We start from the raw sequence: 21,954 nt of genomic DNA, 5'->3' as shown, positions 1-21,954 counted from the left end.
ATCATAAAGCTCTGGCTGAACACAACAGAAAACACAGTGCAGAGGTTTACAATGTGAGCTGATGTTCCTTTTATTGTCCCCCCAGGGTTAGGAAGGACTGGTACTCCATACCCCAGCTATTTTCATGGGGGTCAATCAATAGTCCTTAGATATTCTTGACAGGCTGCGTAACCAAGGTGATACTGTAGCAGGACTAGCATTGTAGCGCTTGAAGAGGTGAAAGGGCACTTAAAGGACTACAGGGCACTAAAGAGACAAATGGCTTAAACCTTTGTGAGCCTTAGTCAAGGTCTGCAGAAGTTAACTGTCTGAGGCTGAATTGAAGGGAGAGGAGGTGTGTACAAGACTCTCTCCTTCCATCATTACGGTTTGGTATTCCTGTCATGATGTGAGGATTATTTCCTGGTTTCACCAGGCAGTTCCATGGAGGAGTGAACACTTTGCATCTCCTGCCAATTCTTGCATGCTGTAGACAAGAAGCCCAGCAAGTTGAGGAAAATGAAGTATAGGACAGAGAGGTGGCTGTAGAACCTGCCACCTGAGTCTCCCCATTGTTTTAAAACCTAAAAGCCCAAGTGATTTATCAAATGATAATGTTATTACATTCAAGAAACATGTTCAGAGCCCGAAGGCTGAACTGCAGTGCACCTTTCACAACACAGTGGTTAGCACTGCTGCCTCACAGCGCCAGGGACCTGGGTTCAATTCCCGGCTTGGGTCGCTGTCTGTGCAGAGTTTGCACTTTCTCCCTGTGTCTGTGTGAGTTTCCTCCGGGTGCTCCCGATTTCCTCCCACACTCCAAAAATGTGCAGATTAGGTGGCTTGGTCATGCTAAATTGCCCCTTAGTATCAGGGGGACTAGCTAGGGTAAATGCATGGGGTTATGGGGATATGGCCCGGGTGGGATTGTGATGGTTGCAGACTCGATGGGCCAAGTGACCTCCTTCTGCCCTGTAGGGATTCTGTGAATGCATTCAAAGCATCATATACAGCACAATATCTCAAATCAGGCATCCAAAAAACAGAGTTGGTTGAAAACCATACATTTTTAGAATGTGCCATACATCAATTTTAATTGAGTTAAATAAAACAAAAGCAAGAATTTACCACGCCAATTTGGCTAGGCTCTGTACTGGCGCAATATGGTGCCTGGCTAGTTATCTGCATTTCTGCTTGTGCATGGGTCTGTTCCCACGCTCAGAATGACCTTTGATCCCACCCAACCCAAATTGACCTGAACCACCTGTGACTCAAAACCCACTGAAGTGTGGCACAGTTTTGATTGTGAGGTTATCAGTTTTGAGGGACTGTTCCTACAGAGACTAAGTAATTGGGTTAAAAACATGCAAAGATAAATAAATTTAGCGGGATATTAGAAGAGGGGAAATGTTTAATTAAAATTACAAACCCATACACCTTTCCCACAATATAGGCACTAAAATATTTGTAAATTTCCATCATTTAAGTATTTAATTGAGGATTTGATCCATGTAAGACAGAATGGCATTACTACCATTCCATTCTGCATCTTGTAAGGCTGAATTTGGTTTGCACTGCTGACTTGCATTGATTGCACTGAGCATGGTGGTAGTTCTTAAATTGGGGAGATTGTAGTAGGGACTTCCCAAATTGAGTGCAAAATTAAATCTCCTTGTTTCTAGGGTCTTGATCTTTATAACATGGAAGGTGCTGTTGTACAACAGGTACTGAGGGCTGAAGATCAATCTCAGGAAGCACTCCTACATTATTCCAATCTGGGTGGATTGTGCATGTTTAAGGCCAGGGTGCCATCTGGGCACAGTGCCTTTGACCAAGGAAATGGAGGTTGCCAATGTGGGGGTCCATAACAAGTTGCCCAGATGAGGAGTTTGAAAGGGATGAAGGATCTGAGAATGAATGTCCATTTGTTTGTTTTATTTAGCAAAATGTCCACTTGGCCATCCAACTTCAAATCAGCTTGAATTTACTCCACGACTGTCACATCATCCACATATTTACAGTTTTTGAGGCCAAAAGAAAAGAGAGTACCATTATTAAGCATTAGGGGAAAAAATGGCCATTGCTGAGTGCCCTGAGGCAAACCTGCTGTTAGTTGAATGCTTTCAGACAGATATCCACAATATCCAACAGTTAAGTCAGTGAGGAAGTTAGCTATCGATTGAACAAGTATCTCACATTTGTTTAACTTTATCAATTTCTTAATTTTGACTGTATAATCAACCTTGGCAAAAGCCTTTGAAAGATCTGTTGTAATAATGGTTGAGATAGTTTCCAGCTTACGAGTGCTTTTGCAAAGAAACTCAGTAACATCAACCATGCGATGGGTTGCCAATCTTTCAGCCCAGCTACCAAACTGATGAATGTCAAGTAAGGCATCATTGCCTGATAGTAACCACTGAGTCTGCTCTTCAATCTTAAGAGGTATATTCCATCATGGCAAGGGGGCGTAGTTTGTCCAGTGTTTCTTTGCTAATTGCTTGCTTCTATTGACGTGGAACTACTCCCTTAGCAAAGTAAGCATTCAAGATATTGCATAACAAAACATTAACTCGTAGACCAAGAGTTAGATCAGCTTGGCTGGAACTCCATCTGGATCAGCTGACTTTCCAGGTTCAGCTCTCAAGAGCCATCGGAAGATTTCCCATGGTGGATCCCAAAAGGTTTTCTCACCGATGGAAAGGTCGGTACTTGAGAAACGTCTAGAGATGTCATGTCACTAGCAGCATCTGCAAAATATCAATCAATGATGATAGATATGGTGATGGAGAGTGGCTGAAACTGTTCTCCATTAGGAACTGCAATGTTCTGAGAGGACTGGGAAGATAACATCATTAATTTAATGTGTTAATGCACAATGCTGTATAATCCTTCTTCAGCAGCATTCACGTTTGAAGTGTACTTCTGTGTTTGCAATGGCATAGAGTCATAGACTAATACAGCATCGAAACAGGCCCTTCGGCTCAACCGGTCCATGCCGACTGTGGTGACCTTCCAGCTAGTCTCAATTGCCCACGTTTGGCCCATATTCCTCTATAGAGCTTGTTGGATCTTGTAATCATCCTCCACCCCCTCCTGAAAATACCTGCTGTGGAAAAACCTTTGACACTAAAATGCAGTTTGCATCTTAGGGATGATCCTAACTTTTTTCCTTTGAATTTGAACACACTTACAAAAGAAGTATAAATTCAGTGCTGACTGCAAGGAGAACGATAATGCATCAGATTTAGGGTGAGATGGTAGCATATTGGTAATGTAATTGGGTTAATAATCCAGAGACCCAGGCTAATGTTCCAGGGACGTAGGTTCAAATCCCATCACAGCAGCTGGAGGCATTTAAATTCAATTAATAAAACTAGAATATAAAGCTAGCTTCAGTAATGTTGACCATGAAATTAGCATCAATTGCTGTCCTTTGGGGAAGGAAATCTGCCATTGCTACCTGGTGTCGCCTACACATGGCTCCAGGCCCACAGCAATGTAGTTGACTTGAAGTGGCCTAGCAAGTCACTGAATTCAAAGGGAAATTAGAAATGGACAACAAATTCTGATCTTGACAGTGATGTCTTCATCCCATAAAAGAATTTTAAAAAATTTAGTGGAAATATTAAAAGACCCTAATACCTCCGACTAAGAACAGGAAGACGTACAGCATCTGCAAGCTCACAAATTGGAGACCTGAGCAATCCCACTACGCACCTTCCTGATAAGTTGGAATGATGTAGGATTAGCAAGTGGGGAGGCTAGAAGAGAGAATTATAGCCATTATCACCAAGGCACTTGATCTCACTTTCTTCATAGTGGGGAAACAAGTTGGTTAAGATCTTATCCAAAACTGCATTGTATCGCACAGGTTTATCTACTATCTGTTGTCGGGCATTATTACTACAAATCAGGTCAGCACTTACTTGGTTAAAATCCACTACGGTGACAAATCCTCCCTTCAGATGGCTCTATCTGGGGCAGCACAGTGGTTAGCACTGCTGCCTCACAGCGCCAGTGAGCCAGGTTTGACTCCCAGCTTGGGTCATTGTTTGTGCAGAGTCTACACATTCTTCTCACATCTGCATGGGTTTCCTCCAGGTGCTCCAGTCTCCTCCCACAGTCCGAAAGATGTGCTGATTAGATGCATTGACCATGCTAAATTCTCCCAAACAGGTGCTGGAGTGTGGCGACTAGGGAATTTTCCAAGTAACTTCATTGCAGTTTTAATGCCAGCCTACTTGTGACATTAATAAATAAACTTTGAAACTTTAGATCAAATTTTGTCAACTGCCTTGATTAGGTGCTAGATTAATTCAGGTTCATTACGGCAATCAAGGAGTGAGTACACAGCAGTGACATAGATTCCTGAGACATCTCTGGGCAAACATGGGGGGCATCAATGGACCCACACTACCTCACTATTTACTTGAATTGCAATGTTATTGAGTGTTGGTTGGATTGAGTTCCCGTTTAGCATATATCAACTGTTTGAACTGAACGGCACAACGAACAAAAAGGAGAATATAACTGTAGATACATTTTTTTGACAATCAAGAACATTACAATAACATCTGCCTCTTTGATAACTCTGAAACATGGAAGCAAAATAGATCTGTCTCTTTCATCCAAGAATCTCTGAAATCTCTCCTTAAGATCATGACAACTGATTTGTATGAACCCTGAACAAAGTTCAGAGAATGCTTATCACCATGCTAACTGATCCAGAACACCCTGCCACATCTGCAATTACAGAATAAAAGAAGTTACTCTGCTATGCAAGAGTCAAAAAGCGTCTGTGAATCAATGACTTTTAGATTTCAACTTTGAGTTGAGATCTTCCCTGAACCACCAGAGGGGACCTTCAATGTCATTTAAAGGGACCTCTGACTAAAAACCAACTTCCCTCAACCCCTCCTCCCCCTAAAGTTGTTGCATGTTTCTTGAAAACCAAGAATACAAAATCCACAATGTTCGGGGAGCATTGATACTTTATCTCATGCTGTCAGCAACAAGCTCGAAGATGGACGCTTGGAAAGAAAATGGAGATTCCATTTAAAGAGAAAGTCAAACAGGTCAGATGTGAATGCCATGATTCTCTTCTACCCAATACAATCTAAAAGACTCAATAAGATCAATGTGACTGCCCTATCAAGCAAGAATGACTTGAATGATTTATATAATGCCTTTCGTAATCTCAATATGTCCCAAAGTATTTACGTTCAAGAGCTCATTTTCCCATAACAACAGCCACAATATCTCAAAGCTTACCCACTTAAGGACAACCCAAATGATCGACACCCTATTCACCAGTTCAAACATTCATGCCCTCCACTATGAGCGCACCATGGCAGCAGTACGTACCATCTGCAAGATGTATTTCAGCAATTGCCCAAGGCTTCTTTGATAGCACCTTCTAAATTCATAACCTTTACCACTGAGAAAGACAAGAGCAACAGATGCATGGGAACACCATCACCTGCAAGTTCCCCTCTTGAAGAAAAACCATCCTGACTTGGAACTACATCACCATTCCTTCAGCATTGCAGAGCTCACTACCATCTTATGAAAGACAATTGGGGATCGGCTATAAATTTTGATCTTGTTGATGATGCCCAAGAACACACATCTTCACAATTTCTGATCTTAAAATTGTCCCTTTTCAGCTCAACTTGCCTACTGTTGTCCCTCCATCACCCTTTTGGTATCTGGTAATGTTTCCCTAATGGCTTCCTGCCTTTTTCAAGTTGGAATTATAACGTGACAGTTGTTTCATATTAAGCAATATGATGTTCCATGCTTCATGATGCTCCATGCTTCAAGTAACTCTCATAAAACTAAACAAATTATTTTATTCATGATAGAATTATCTTTTGAATATGTAACAGCGAACTGGAGATTAGCAGATTATTTCTCATTGTGTAAGATTATTTTTCTGGAACAATAGTTATTCCTGATTGTTTGCAGGATCTTTTTGATAACAATAAAGCAGGTGATTTGTTTGTGAGTAGAGATTGTAATATGATCAGTAGCCTGCAGAAACAGGGCATATAATAACTTACAATTTAGCCAAAACTAATAGGTAACAACAATTAATTGAGAGCTGTAATTAGAGATTTTGGGTTGTGCCATAGTAGAATTGATAGCCACCATCCACCAACCATCATCACCTCCAGAGCTACCCTTTTCCCGATCACTCTCTTTCCTCACGTTCCCGAGGGCAGATACAGTGAATGAAGTGGACCAATCTTCAGTCATACTCCACCATTCGATGGAAATGAGGCCCAAATCCCAATGTCATGGCTGCTTTAGGCTCCTGTGTTCAGATACAAGGATTGGTCCCAACCCCAATCCCAATCTTGTGCACACCTGAAAATCTAAGCCTTACGAGTTGAGTTATCAGAACTGTGTGGAGTTTGCACATCCTCCTCGTGTCTGCGTGGGTTTCATCCAGGTGCTCCGGTTTCCTCCCACAGTTCGAAGATGTGCGGGTTAGGTTGATTGGCCATGCTAAAGATTGCCCTTAGTGTCCTGAGATGTGTAGGCTAGAAGGATTAGTGGGTAAATATGTAGGGATATCGAGGTAGGGATTGCGGTCGGTGCAGACTCGATGAGCCAAATGGCCTCTTTCTGTACTGTAGTGTTTCTATGATTCTATGAATTGCTTCTAATATATTTGTCACTTTCCTGTCTGAATTATGCAACTTAAATTACCTGTTATTTTCACTTCTAAATAGTCATTTGTAACATTCTTAGATTAGTGCAGCTTATGTGCACATACCTTAAGATAATTGCTGCTTTCGTGTCCATATATGTGCGGCAGCTTACCAATAAACTCATCATATCTTTGTGTCCTTCTTAAGGTCACAGAACTGTTTTTGGACTTCCAGCTATGAACTCCTAGCAGCTCTGATAAAATTTGCACAGTCAGTGACATACTGCCACGTTGACACTTTCTCTTCAGATTTAGGGTTTTTTCCTCCTAACAGAAGAAACGCCTGCAATGCTCAATCACAGAGGTTACGAGCGCTTGGAGAGACTTGTCATTATAATAGGATATTCTCACTTGACATTCAGCCACTTTGAACAAAAAAAATGCTCTTTTCACAGCTGGATTCATGAGCTTTTTGGTATTTACGTTGGTTCTGCGACTCATTAGACGCTTGAGAAGCATTAGAGCATCATTATTGTAACTGTGTCATGATCGGGTGCTAATGTTTAATTGGCGCTAATGAAGTTGCATCCACAGAAATTGTACTTTTCAAAACTGAGGTTTCATTAGCAGTTTAATAACTTGAAACATAGAAAATGGTAACATAGAAAAATTGTGGTGCAGAAGGAAGCCATTTTGCACATCGTGACTGTGCCAGCCAGAAAGAACTATTTTGCATGATCCCAATTATCCAACTCATGGTCCATAAACCTGTTGTCTACAGCAATTGAAGTGCATGTTAAAGTTTTTTTTGAATGCAGTGTGGTATTAAATTTATACAGTTCTTGTTAAATGAAGAATACTGAGCTCCAGATTCCATAAAGCTAAAGGATTGAAATTTCGATTAAACCCCTTATCTGTGTTAAGCAAACATAATCAAATCTAAATCATAAATCTCTGCATAAATACAAGTTTTCTCTATCTTTCTTTCCCAAAATGGCTACAAAAATTGCCAGGACAACTGCAGAGATTAGCTTAATCTTTTCATTATGATTTAGCTGGAAATAAATCTGTAGTGAAACAGTTTGTGTCATGTAAACTGTATCTAAGTGAAATAAAACAGCTGACAATTTATCATGGAATTACCTTAATAGTTTCTGAGAGACAAGTATGATTTTCAAATTACAGTAAACTTGGTGCTGCCTAGCATTGTACCAACCCAAATTCTCTGCTATCCAGAATTTCTCATAGAGTCACTGAATCCCAGCAGTACAGAAGGAGGCCATTCAGCCCATTGAGTCTCCACCAACCCTTCAAAGAGTATCCCACCCAGGCTTCCCCACTGCCCCATCCTCGCAATTTAGCCTATTCATCATAGCTAATCCACCTAATCTACACACTAAAGGGAAATTTAGCATGGCCAATCCACTTAACCTGCGCATCTTTGGACTGTGGGAGGAAACCGAAGCACCTGGAGGAAACAGGCACAGGGAGAATGTGTAAATTCCACACACCCAGTAACAGGAGGCCAGAATCAAACCCAGGCCCTTGGCACTGTGAGGCATCAGTACTAACCACTGTGCCACCATGCTGTCTTATGTTCCCATCCGACGAATTGTCATTTTATCAATTAGAAGCAATTATGAAATTATTCGGAACCCAAACCCCTGTATTATTTTATACTTGAAAATATGTTTTAATGCCAAAAGAGAAAATGCTGGAAAATCTCAGCAGGTGCGGCAGCATCTGTAAGGAGAGAAAAGAGCTGATGGTTTGAGTCCAGATGACCCTTTGTCAAAGCTAAAAGGCTTAGTGGGAGATATTTATACTGCAGGGTGAGGGAATGAACAATGAGTCATAGCCACAAAAACAAGGGGAAAGTCTAAGACGTGCCAATGGCAATCCATAGGGGGAGAAAGTGTGAATGGCCAAATGCCACAGAAGTTAGAACATAGAAAAACTACAGCACAAACAGGCCCTTCAGCCCACAAGTTGCGCCAAACATGTCTCTGCCTACTAGGCTTACCTATAACCCTCAGTCCTACTAAGTCCCACATACTCATCCAGAAGTATCTTAAACAACCCTTAAACAAAATCGAATCTGCCTCCACCACCACCGCCAGCATCTGATTCCACGCACCCACCACCTTCAGTGAAAAACTTCTGACATTTCCTCTATACCTACTCCCCAGTACCCTAAACCTGTGTCCTCTTGTGGCAGCCATTTCAGCCCTGGGAAAAAGCCTCTGAGAATCTACCCAATCAATACCTCTCAACATCTTATACACCTCTATCAGGTTACCTCTCATCCTTCGTCTCTCCAAGGAGAAAAGACCGAGCTCTCTCAACCTATCCTCATATACAGGCAACATCCTTGTAAATCTCTTCTGCACCCTTGCTATGGCTTCCACATCCTTCCTGTAATGAGGCGACCAGAACTGAGCACAGTACTCCAAGTGGGATCTGACCAGGGTCTTATAACAGCTGCAGCACTATCTCTCGACTCCTAAACTCAATTCCTCGATTAATGAAGGCCAGTTGAAATCAGAAGGTAAACGATGACGGGGGAGTGGGGACATGGCTGGGAGATAGGTAGAAGTGAGAAAAGGGGGGAAATCTTTTAATGTACTGTTGAAGAAAGAAGTGAAACAAACACTGTTCTTTAGTTCCTGAATACTTGCAGATCGGTTTTTACTATTGGTAAATGAGACACCCTGTTCACCGGCATTTTCGATTCACCAGCACCACCCATCCTCTCCTGCATACAGGATGATTGAAACATGTTACTGTAATTCTGCCTTAGAAAGTTATTTCTGAAGCCTTGTTAATTATCGTATTATATATATTAGATCACCTAAAGAAAATTATTCACTTTTCTGCCGTGTGGAAAAGAAGCAGTGAATTTTAATGAATAATTTTGGATTGCCTTGCAGGATTTGAAGACCGTGCTTTCCTTCAACCAGTACCCAGGGGAGTTCCTGCACCCTGTGGTATATGCATGCACTGCAGTCCTTTTGTTGTGCCTCTTTGCGTCCATTATCACCTACATTGTGCATCACAGGTAAGAACTGCACAAAAAAAATCATCATTGATTTGTTCCACCATGAGTCATATAAGAAGTATAAAGGGTTTCTTTTTAAAGACTGTATTTTGGTTACATTTTGTGTCATTCATAATGAAAGAAAAATGAGCTATACAAATTCTTCATGAAGAAAATAAGGCAAACACTGGGAAGACTATAAGGATGTAACAGGATTCAGAAACACATTAAATTGATGGTCCGTAGGGCAAAGAAGGAGCTGAAAACCAACATAGATGCGGATACATAGAAAACCAAGTGATAAAAAATTATTTCATTATTAAAATTGCAATTAGAAAATAAATGAGAACCTTAAAACATATGACTAGAGCCAAATCTGAAGATGACCATAAATTTGTTAATACTGTGAATAATAGCCACCTCCAAGTATTTACCATGGAGACGCAAATCTTCTATTATCAATTAAAGCAAAATAAATTGTAGGGATGGGAATAGAGAGATATGGTCACCGGAAGGCTAGGGAGTTTTAGTTAAGTCGGGCAGCATGGTCAATGCAGATTTGGAGGGCCAAAGGGCCTGTTCCTGTACTGTAACTTTTTTTGTTCTTTGTACATCAATGGACTTGACTCTTAACATATTCAGCCACTGTAGATCAACAATCAAAAATTCACCATTTAGCCAACCTGAATAGTTATCAAGTCAAATCATACCTTGAGTATCACTGTGTTCACTGTTGTCCACTAAGATATATTGGGAGTTTCCCTCCATACCTTTGGCATTTAAAAACCTTGGAGGTGACCAAGATGGGATCTTGAGTTTCAACACAAGAGAAATACTTAGAATGCTAGAAATCTGAAGCAAAAGCAACAAAAGGCTGCTGGAAAATCTCCGCAGGTCAGGCAGCATCTATGCAGAGAAACAGAGTCAACGAGCAACGGTTCTGATGAAAGTTCACTCAACCTGAAATGTGAATTCTGTTTCTCCCCACAGATGCTGCCTGACCTGCTGAGGTTTTCCAGCATTCTCTTTTTACTTTCTTTTATCTTCAATTTCAACACAAGTTGAATAGAGCAAGACACCATGTTGACAAATGAGGTGAAGTGCATGCCAGGAATGACCATCTGGAGAATTGTTAGGTGGCAACTAAATTTCTTGTTAGCATCATTAAAAGGACTGCACGATAAACAAGCTCTTGCTGTGGATTTCTCAAGATATTTATAACCAAGCTGAACTTTCACTTCTCACTTGCTGCTGGGGATTGACTAACCAGACTGCATTTTAATAGGACTTTGAGATACAATGAGAGAATTTCTGGAACACTTTGTCAAAATTTCATCAAGACACTAGGAACATTTATTTTTGAACTTCTTTGAAGTCTTCACGTAAAAGGGATGGATGTTGTGCTTTATTCATACCTTATAGGAGCTGACAAGGAAAAGGGAATGCTTACTCATGTGAATATAGCCTTGGAGGTTGGGGCAGTCCCCTTTACTCTGGAGGGGGAAAATGAACAAGAAGTCTCACAACACCAGGTTAAAGTTTATTTGGTAGTAAATGCCACTAGCTTTTGGCGTTCACCCCTTTGTCAGGTGAGTGGGAGTTCTGATCACAAGCAGAGCATATAAAGGCACACACAGTTACAGAATACTGATTAGAATGCGAGTCTTTACAACTAATCAAGTTTAAAGGTGCAGACAATGTGAGTGGAGATAGCATTAAAGAGATGTGTATTGTCACCAGACAATATACAATATAAGTGAGATGTTGCAAACCCAGGCAAGTCATGGGGGTTACAGATAGTGTGACATGAACCTAAGATCCCGGTTGAGGCCATCCTCATGTGTGGAACTTGGCTATCAGTTTCTGCTCAGCAACTCTGCACTGTTGTATGTCACGAAGGCCGCCTTGGAGAACGTTTACCCGAAGATCAGAAGCCGAATGCCCGAGACCGCTGAAGTGTTCGCCAACAGGAAGGGAACAGTCTTGCCTGGTGATTGTCGAGCAGTATTCATTCATCCGCTGTCATAGCATTTGCATGGTCTCCCCAATTACCATGCCTCGGGACATCCTTTTCTGCAGTGTATCAGGTAGACAATGTTGGCTGAGTTGCAAGAGTTTGTGCCGTGTACCTGGTGGATGGTGTTCTCGCGTGAGATGATGGCATCTGTGTCAATGATCCAGCATGTCTTGTGGAGGTTGCTGTGGCAGGGTTGTGTGGCATTGTGGTCACTGTTCTCCTGAAAGCTGGGTAGTTTGCTGCGGACAATGGTCTGTTTAAGGTTGTGCAGTTGTTTGAAGGCAAGAAGTGGAGGTGTGGGGGTGGCCTAGGCAAAATGTTCGTCTTCATCAATGACGTTGAAGACCCCGGAGAAGATGTCGTAGCTTCTCCGCTCCGGGGAAGTACTGGACGACGAAGGGTACTCTGTCCACCATGTCCCGTGTTTGTCTTCTGAGGAGGTCAGTGCGGTTTTTCGCTGTGGCCATTGGAAGTCCAGGCAGAGTAACAGCCACTGCTGGATGAGTGAAAAAGAAGGTGGATAAGATCACAAAGTGGGCTCTGGATTTCATAGAATCATAGAACCCTACAGTGCAGAAACAGGCCCTTCAGCCCATCGAGTCTGCACCCAACACAATCCCACCCAGGCCCTACCCCCATATATTATACCCACTAATCCCTCTAATTTACGCGTCCCTGGACACAAAGGGGTAATTTCTTAGCATGGCCAATCAACCTAACCCGCACATCTTTGGACTGTGGGAGGAAACCACAGCACCTGGAGGAAACCCACGTGGACATGAGGAGAATGTGCAAACTCGACACAGACAGTGACCCAGGCTGGGAATCGGACCCAGGCTGGGAATCGAACCCAGGTCCCTGGAGTTGTGAACCAGCAGTGCTAACCACTGTGCTACCGTGCCACCTGTTTTGTTCTGACTTGCTGCCTGCTTCACAATCTTGCCACTCAAGGGGCACCAGCCATTACCAGCAGCAATTTTGTTGGAGGATCAAGTTTGGGAACCACGTTAAGAAGAGCAGGAGGCGAATGAAGAAATTGAGAAAGGACAACAAAGAGAACATCAGGGATTTCCAGGTAGAAATCCCATACCTGGGAACAACGCACACTATTACCTAATTGAAGACACTCTTCAGACACTCTTTACACTTTCTGCCTTTACAACACTGGAGCTACATGCTTCACTTTCCATGACTGAAGCTCCATCAACAGGTTTATTATCTCAATCTTTCAACTTACCATCATTACACTTCATGTACAGTAAAAAGAAACAATGAACACAGGATTTAATCAGTTTTTTTCGGTAATTAGGAGGGAGGTAGAACAGATCATCGCAATATTGAATAATGGGATGAGCAATGAGATAAGTGCATTGAAAATAAGAAAAGGGGATACATTGAATAACTAATCAGACTCAAAGAGATTAAAATCCTTGGTCTGGATGGATTGCATTGTCACATTTTAGAAGAATCTAGGGAGGAACTGGCAGGGGTATTACCCCACACATTTAATAATCCATTAGAAAAGGTTTTACTGCCAGGGAAATGGTGGATGACCCACATAATTCCTATAATGAGCATACCCAGGGAATTACACACTAGACAGCTGAGCATCAATAGTAGGAAAATAATGGTATCCCTGGTAAAGTAAAGATCAGAAGTACACCTAGAAAAGTGGAATATATTAATGAATAGTCAACACAGATTTCAAAAGGGTAAATCTATCTTGCTGTATCTTATTGAATTTTCTGAGGACCTAACAGAGACAGTAGACAATTGCAATACAGTAGGTACAATTTATCTGGACTTTCAAAAGGCCTGTGATAAGCGTAATGGACTAATGCACAAGTTCAGAGAATGCACAGTTGGTAAGGTGACAAAATGGATTGTTTGCTGGCCTCAAGGCAGAGAATGGGAGCGATGAGCAGCTATCCACAGAGATAGAATCCAGGAAGTGCTGTTTCACAACCATCATTCCTGGGATCACCGCTGTTCGTAATTAATGTTAATAATTTGTAATTTGGAATCAAATACAATTTCTAAATTTGTCATCGGTGGGAGTGGGGGTGGGTACAGCAAAATTCAATAGTCAGCAGGATCACAACACGTTACAGGAGGATATTAATAAACTTACAGAATTGGTAAATAATTGGCTGATGATAAATGAAGTTTCAATCTCGATAAACATGAGGCAATATATTGTGGCAGGAAGTGTAGTGAGGCCACTTATTTTCTTGGAAAGTGTGAATCTAGTGTGAGAGAGAAAAGGATCTCAGTGTACAAATATACCAATCACTGAAAGAGATTAGCAAAGCTGTTAAAAAAGCAAACCAAGCCCTGGAATTTATTTTAAAGGAACTGTAGTGAAAAGTAGAGAAGCTGTGCTACTGTTTCATAAGAAGGAACAGGATTAGGCCTTTTAGCCTCTCAAGCCTGCCATTCAATAGGATCAAGACTGATTCAACATTCCTCATGTCCTCTATCTTACCCTTTCTCTGATTCCCTTACTGATCAAAAATCTATCTCGGCCTTAAATATACACAAGGAATCTGGAATATTCCATTATAAGCCTGAAAGCACACTGCACACCTTCAGTGGACATTGGTACATGGAAGCTGTAGATATCACTCCACAAAAATGCCCCTAATCAGCGCTTGAGTGCTAAACATTTCAGGATTTTGATTCAGCAACAATGAAGGAATAAAATGATGATGTGTGACTTGGAAGGGAACTTGCAGATAGTGGAGTTCTGATGCATCTGCTGTCCTTATCCTTCTAGGCGTTAGAGGTCACAGGTTTGGAGGGTACTATTGAAGGAGTTTTGGTAAGTTGCTATAGTGCATGTCGTTGATGGTGCACAGTGCTGCCACTGTACATATTGGTAGTGGAGGAAGCAAATGTTTAATGTGGTTAGTGGGGTGCCAATGAAGTGGGCTGCTTTGACCTGGATGGTGTCAAGCTTCATGAGTTTCATTGGAGCTGTACTCATCCAGGTAGTATATTTCAACACACTCTTGACTTGTGACTTATAGATAGTGGACAGGCTTTAGGGAGTCAGGAGGTGATTTACTCACTATAGAATTCCCAGCCTCTGACCTGCTCCTGTAGCCACAGTATGTATATGGCTAGTCCAGTTCAGTTTCTGGTCAATGGTAACCCCCAGGATGTTGATAGAGGTGGATTCAGTGATGATAATGCTATTGAATGTCAAGGGGAGATAATAGGATCTCTCTAGCTGCAGATGGTCAATGCCAGGCACTTGTGTGCCATGACTGTTACTTGGCACTTATCAGCTCAAACCTAAACATTGTCCAGTTCTTGCTGCATTTGAATATGGATTGGTCTAGTATCTGAGCAGCCGCAAATGTTGCTGAACATTGCGCAGTCAGCGGTGAACACCCCAGCCTCAGACCTTATGATGAAAGAAAGGTCATTGATAAAGCAGCTGAAGTTGGTTGGGACTGGGACACTAACTATAGTGATGTCCTGGAACTGCGATTGATAGACTTTCAACAGCCACAGACAACTTCCTTTGTGCTAGGTATGACATCAATCAGAGGAGAGTTTTGCCCCAAATTCCTATTGACTCCAGCTCAGACTCCTTGATGGTGACTGTGGTCAAACACAACTTTGATATCAAGGGCAGCCAACCTCACCTTATCTCTTGGTTCAGCTCTTTTGTTTTTGTTTGAAGAAAGCTTGTACTGAGGCTGAGTGGCACTGGTGCAATCCAAGCTGAGTATCGCTTAGGGAGTTACTGCTGAGTAAGTGCTGCTTGATCGTGCTGTCGATGGCTCCTTCCGTCTCGGAACGAACGAGAAACTGAATAAACCTTTTCTTGAAAATAGATGAATAAGAGGGTCACCATTAAGCAATATTAAAGTGTAACATGGTAAATTGAGAATGAGTGAAGAGTTCTCTTCAGGTTTGATGAGCTGAATTTTACTCTGTTTTCCAAAAGCTAATTTTATTTCCTCAGTTTAAATTGCTGTGCAGGTTGTTGACATCATAATGTCACATTCCTCATTCACAGACACTTAGCAGCAAATATAAACATTTTTTCCAGTAATTTCCATCATCAGACATCCAATTTTTTTAAAGATTGCTTTTGTTAAATTAAACTTCCATTTTCCTCTATCCTGCTGGCAAAATCCTAACGAGCGGCCTTGGTCAACTCTGCGTTTTGTGAACACTATCATTCAGCAGCTGGGATTACAGTGTGGCCTGAGACTGCAGGTCAGGCAAGGACCTCCCAGCACCAAGGGCGGCCTCAATCAGAGAGCTTCTAACTCTGTTCATTTACCAACTTCATCCTCACAGCATAGCAAAAACCAGTACAACACTAGAGCTGGTGTGTGAATGTTGTTTCAAAAGGCAGGATTTTTCTGGTCCTGCAGGGGTGGACTTGAAAGCAGAACTGGGGGAAATTTCACAGACGTTGGTGTGGAGTCAGTAGACTGACGTACCTGGGCTCAGCAGCAGCAGGTAGCCAATCTACATAGTTAACTGCTCGTTAGTGGATTGATGGTGTCCGTGGTCAGGACGCTGAGGGCTACTCTGCTGGCGGATGCCTGGAGGCAATTTGTCAACCCCACAAGGCCTCCTACATTCAACCCCCTCTAGAAGAGTCATGGCCATCAGTGGGCTACAGCTGTACAACCACAGCTTCCTAGGGAGGGGTTCCCCTCCATAGGGGTGACCTTGCAGCCATGGCAAGTGTTTTGTTAAAACCAATGCAAGCCTCCAGACAGCACCTCAAGATGGAGGCACCCTCTCATTCTTCCCACACCCACGCCCATCCCCTGACAGTCGCAGTGCCGTCTCTGGCTGGGTGGTCTGTCATCCTTCTTAGTCTGCAGGCCCTCTGAGCCCAGAGGTGACCTCTTAATTGGCCATGTCCAGGAAGGTCTCCACATTGGCACTATAGCAGTCTGATATCAGATCCACAAATTACTTCGACACTCAACTATTCTTTAAAGCACATAAGATTTCATCATGATAGTTCCTGATATAAAAAAGTGACAAGAAATAAAGCATTTGCATAGCGCCTCCTGAGCTCAGGTTATGGTAATGTGCCCTCCAGCCATTGCAGTATTTTTATCATGAATTAATGTTGAAAAAATGACAGCTAATTTTCACTTAGCGATTGTACCTTAAAGTGTCACAAGTTAGACAAACGTTACAAGTTCAAAACATTAAAGGAGCAGATGGCACAGTGGTTAGCACTGCTGCCTCCCTGTGCCAGGGACCTGGGTTCAATTCTTGCCTTGGGTGACTGTCCATATGGAGTTTGTATGTTCTCCCCCGTGTCTGCTCCAGTTTCCACCCATACTTCAAAGATGTTCAGGTTAGGTTGATTAGCTGTGCCAAATTGCCCTTTAGTGTAAGGGGGATTATCAGCGTAAATACGTGGGGTTACAGGAAAAGGGCCTGGGTGAGATTGTTGTCAGTGCAGGCTTGATGGGCTGAATGGCCTCCTTTTGCAGTGTAGTGAACCTATGATTCTAAGCATTGGCCCTGATTTTAAAAATCCATTTTCTTATATGGAGTTAAAATCAGGCCTGTGATGAATGCAGGTGATCAGCCCTCCTACACCTATTTCTTCTCACTTATGACTGTTTTGAGGAGCAGTATTAATGTGATTCTCTATAAAGCTTGCATAATGATTAATTGTACCATGTTGACCCATAGCCACTATTCCATTTCTTGAACTGGTTTCATGTTTGGGGATCTAAAGATGACAGGCAAGAGCATCCATTCTGTCACTGAATCCTTACAACATGCTGATATTCAGGTCATAATAAACCCTATCTTATATTTATAGCAATACTACAACTGGAATTCTTTCAAATTAATCTTCTAATCCTTAGATACAGCTGCGGTGTCAGAGTGAAGGATTGTAAATGCTGCACCCCCTCCTCCAAAAGGGGGCAGAGGATAAGCTTGGCAATTATAAGTCAATCTGCTTAAATCAGTGACAGGCGGGCTTTCTGAAATAATTCAGGAGAAGATTCAAAAGTAACCTTCAAAAGGGAATTGGATAAATGCTTAAAAGGAGGAACAACTGCAGCGATATGGGAAAGAACTGGGGAGTGTGACTCACTGGATTACTCTTCAAAATAGCCAGCATAGAATCGATGGATCGATTCACCCCCTTCTGTGCTGCACGGTTCCCTGATTCTATATGTCTATAAACAGACAATGCTTTAAGTCTGTCACATTCAACTATTTCATTGCCATTATACTTTGTGGTTTGGAATGGAAGTTCCCTCAAAAGATATTTTCATTTGTAACAATCAACAGAGAATGGAAAAAAAACTTTTTAGCCCAGTCAGCTTAATTAAATAATTACACTATTTCCCTGAGTAACTGGTGAAATAAGTAGTGTTCCAAGATCAGCTGGTGTGTATTGAACATAAAGCTTAATGACAAGTTGTAGCTTGTTCATGTTCACATTGGAAGCCAATTGTCTTTAGAAGAACATGACAGACAGTTCTTTCAAAAACAGCAATGTATTTAATGATTCTCCATGCTTCAAGTAACCCTCATAAAACTAAACAAACAAATTATTTTATCCATAATGGAATTACCCACAGAATATGTAATGACGAGCTAGAGATTATCAGTAACTAGACAATTTCTCATTGTGTATTATTTTATGGCTGTGTCTTTGGAACAACAGTTATTTTTAATTAGATGTGGTTATTTTTTGTTTGAATGACAGGGAACAGATCATTTGTTCCTCATTAAAGATAGCAATATTATCACCGTTCTGGGAATCGAGCGGCAAAGCACCTGTCATATTTATCTCTGGTTTATGGACAGATGAGAAAAGATATAACTAAAGCTGTGTCACCAATCTCTTTTTTGTTTGACAGCACCATCCGCATTAGCAGGAAAGGCTGGCATATGCTGCTGAACTTTTGTTTCCATACTGCCCTCACTTGCGCAGTGTTTGCCGGAGGTATCAACCGCACAAAATATCCAATCATCTGTCAAGCTGTGAGTATTGTACTTTACTGAGTGGTGTGGGGAGTTACTAAATTGGAGAGCAAATGGTGGAATCTGCCCATGTGACTGACTAACTGTGCTACTGAAAGATCAGATTGTGATGAGCCAGGTTCTATTTTTGCCATCCCACGTTTCCCCCTTTTTAATAAAATGTTTCATCATATATTGTGCTCAGAACTGCATTGTGGTTGACGTTGACCTTATTTCTAAACCTAATGTCATTTTATTGTGTTTTTCTTTGCTTGGATGGTCTTTCAGAATCTTCTCATTGATTTCTATCTTGTAGAAGAGTCTGTGCAAGATTCTCTGGTTGTGTTGTGATGAATAATTGATGAATGTGAAGGGCATTTCCTGTTCCAGGTTCTCTTGATAAAATGAATGGTCAACTAGTAAAACCTTTAATTCTTAGAAGATTGAAATGAATTACAGTCAACCAGCATTTTTATAAAATACAGTTTGAGAAAGAGCATAATTGTATTTCCTTTTACTTCCAATCGAAATTAGCACAGTGCAATGATTCTACTTCATTAAAATTGGCATTTCCCTGCATTATCCAGGGGCTTTATTGATAAGTACAAAAAGTAAGTTGGCACCAATTTGCATATTTAATCATCAAATAGGCACACATCCCACCACAGCTGAGCTGACCTGATAAGGACAAGCAGAGATTCATTCAAATATGCCTTCCAGGGAATTTGAGTTGGGACCTGAAGGATTCAAAACTGCATTTTCATGAAATCAAAAGTGGGCCAGATCATTTGGGATAACATTGGTGGCAGAAGTGAGTGGAGGGATCAGGTTTATTATCAGGTATATTTAAGAATGGAGCATTTTCTAGATAATGGGGAATATCCGTCATGTGCTGCCACCTGCTATGGTTATATATAAAACTTGATCAATCGAGGCCCCTTCTGGGCTTCTATCTACCTCAAAAGAAATTTCTTCAGCAGTTGATCTCAGCCCAGAAGTTGTTTGGTCCATTTGGTTTCTATGCAGGTTTAGGCTCTTAGTGAGACCAGTTCCTCAAAGCAGGTTTTTAAATACCATTTACTTTTATTTTTCCATGTCTGACAAGCTGAAATAATGTTTATTAACAAAATGCCTTGTTGCGTTCTAATATATTAAGACAGCCATTATTGCAATCCCCATATTAAGCCTTGCTTGTGATATGTATAATGAATTTACAAGTCTTTTATATAGAAGCTGTTAATTGTGAGAGTTCTTCACAGCCCTGATTGCCATTAAGCTTGTGATTTACGGTGGTCATTATACCTTCATTAAAATGTCATTCTTTGTAAAAGGTCATTTTGTATTTTTTCACACATTTATTATAAATATATGATTTGGCTTAAGAGGATATATTAATAACAACTGTCTTGTTAAAAATCCCATATCTCCCTCTGCCTCACTCCTGAGAGACTGAATCTGTTTTTCAAAAGCACACAATGATAATTGATTTGAATAATCAAGCCAAGTGTTCCCTCAAGACCATTATTGCAAAAGATGTACCATATCTGTTAAGTCAATGATTGGCACATATGGAACTTGATTAAAATCAAATGTTGTGCCCAGATGGCACTGTCCCATCAATTTTAAAAGTTTTAAGTGCAATGATATTAAAATTGTTTGTGGCAGAAAAAAGTCATTTGAGTTGGATAAACAATATTTGAATGAATTATTAAAAGAGGCTTTCAGAGTTGTAGTGAATGAGAACATTGCTTTTTTACCTCTTCAACTTGCTTTCAAACATAAATCAAAGTGAGATGAAAGTTTCCCTTTTTATGCCAACTACAAGAATTCTAGAAGAAATTAGTTTAGCCAGTTTAACCCAATTCTTTGATATACACAGATGTGGCTTAAGAGTGTTCATAATATAGTCGTGTAGAGACTCAAAACACCACAATGGTGGCCACTGTGGGAAGTGGACAAGATATTGGGTGCAGTAATGGTACTATTTTAAGGTGTTATTGGAGCACATTGTTCAATAGATAACTATGGAAGAGGATGTCCACTCAATCCATTTCAGTTCATCTTTTCATGAAGGTTGTTTGTCCCAATTTCAATAATCAATTATTTCTTAGCAGGGTTTGTGTTGCCTGTACTTTCCCTGGTACTCTGTTATTTGTTTTGATCACTGTGTGAAGAAGAATTTCCTGGTGCATCCTAAATTACTTTATTGGTTTTAATTTGTGTCTCTTAAGCTATCAAAAAAGTTTATTTATCGCATTCCTATAGTTGCCTTATGTATCTCTGTAATACCATTGGTCTAAAAATCTGGTTTCTCCTATCTTTAGCAATAATTCAGCTCCTTCATGTTAGCGACTAACTTTGTGACTCTTCTCTACACTGAAACATCATCCTTGTGTGTATGTCCAACCATAACTGAACACAATGCTAAGTTACAGTCAGACAGAGCAGTTTGATCAAATTCCCACTAACATATTCTGTACTCTTTTAGCCATGCATTTCACTAGCTTTGTTGATTGCTGCAATTGTTAAACACATTGAGCAACAAATTTACCAAGATCCCCTTGGTCTCTTTCAGTTACTTCCTTAGCTCTTTCAACAGTTTTATGGAATACTTTTACAGTGAGCAGCAAAGAAATCTTCACACTACATGTATACATGGCCCGTGAGTGCCTCATACTGGCTCATAGGTTGGTGGAAGGAGTTCTCCTCCACATCCCTAACACAAGCAGCAGTGTGGCAGAGAATTTTATTACACTAACTTGAGATTTCAATTGTCCTGAATGGCTGAAACCGCTCCTGGTCATTCCTTCCTCATCCATTGCATGTAAATGGCACTGAGGACCGAGAGGTTTTTCCTTCTGCCCGCCCTCCTTAGGGCCACTTCCTGGGACCATCATTCAGAAGGTAATTGTAAACCTCCTGATCTCCCAATGACATGGCTGTGTAAGAGCCAATGTCTACCAAGGCATACAAACCTGGAACTCCATTGCTCTTTGGAGCACTGCCCTCCCTTTAATAAACATCCCAACCCCTTTGGGTGCTCCAGCGGTGATCCCACTGCACCATTTCTGGCATTTTCCTAGGCACTGGTAGTGGATGGTGAGCATTCAAACAGGAGCCCACCATGCCAATTCAATGAGTTGCACAGGATCAGTGATGTGAGTGAGAAGACTGATGTCTGATATTGCCAGAACTCCACTCTGAAGAGGACAATCCAATTCTGAGTGTTGAAATTGGAGAATTCTTCCATCCTGAGTTAGTCAGAGCCCACTGTTCTTGTCTCTCCCA

At 41.2% G+C, this 21,954-nt stretch overlaps 1 protein-coding gene across 2 annotated transcripts in view; it reads left to right on the top strand.

Annotated features, from left to right (window-relative positions):
* adgra1b (adhesion G protein-coupled receptor A1b) overlaps positions 1 to 21,954 on the top strand; it is a 483,085-nt gene that overhangs the window by 413,193 nt on the left and 47,938 nt on the right. For both annotated transcript variants that reach the window (XM_080205590.1, XM_080205591.1), the window contains 2 exons: positions 9,565 to 9,692; positions 18,564 to 18,687. In XM_080205590.1, the coding sequence (XP_080061716.1) occupies positions 9,565 to 9,692; positions 18,564 to 18,687 (252 nt within the window). The remainder of the gene's footprint in view (positions 1 to 9,564; positions 9,693 to 18,563; positions 18,688 to 21,954) is intronic.

The sequence above is a fragment of the Carcharhinus amblyrhynchos genome, chromosome 17 (genome assembly GCF_965287045.1).
Source record: "Carcharhinus amblyrhynchos chromosome 17, sCarAmb.v2.hapA, whole genome shotgun sequence".
NCBI lineage: Eukaryota > Metazoa > Chordata > Chondrichthyes > Carcharhiniformes > Carcharhinidae > Carcharhinus > Carcharhinus amblyrhynchos.
This window is presented reverse-complemented; position numbering and strand designations above follow the sequence as displayed.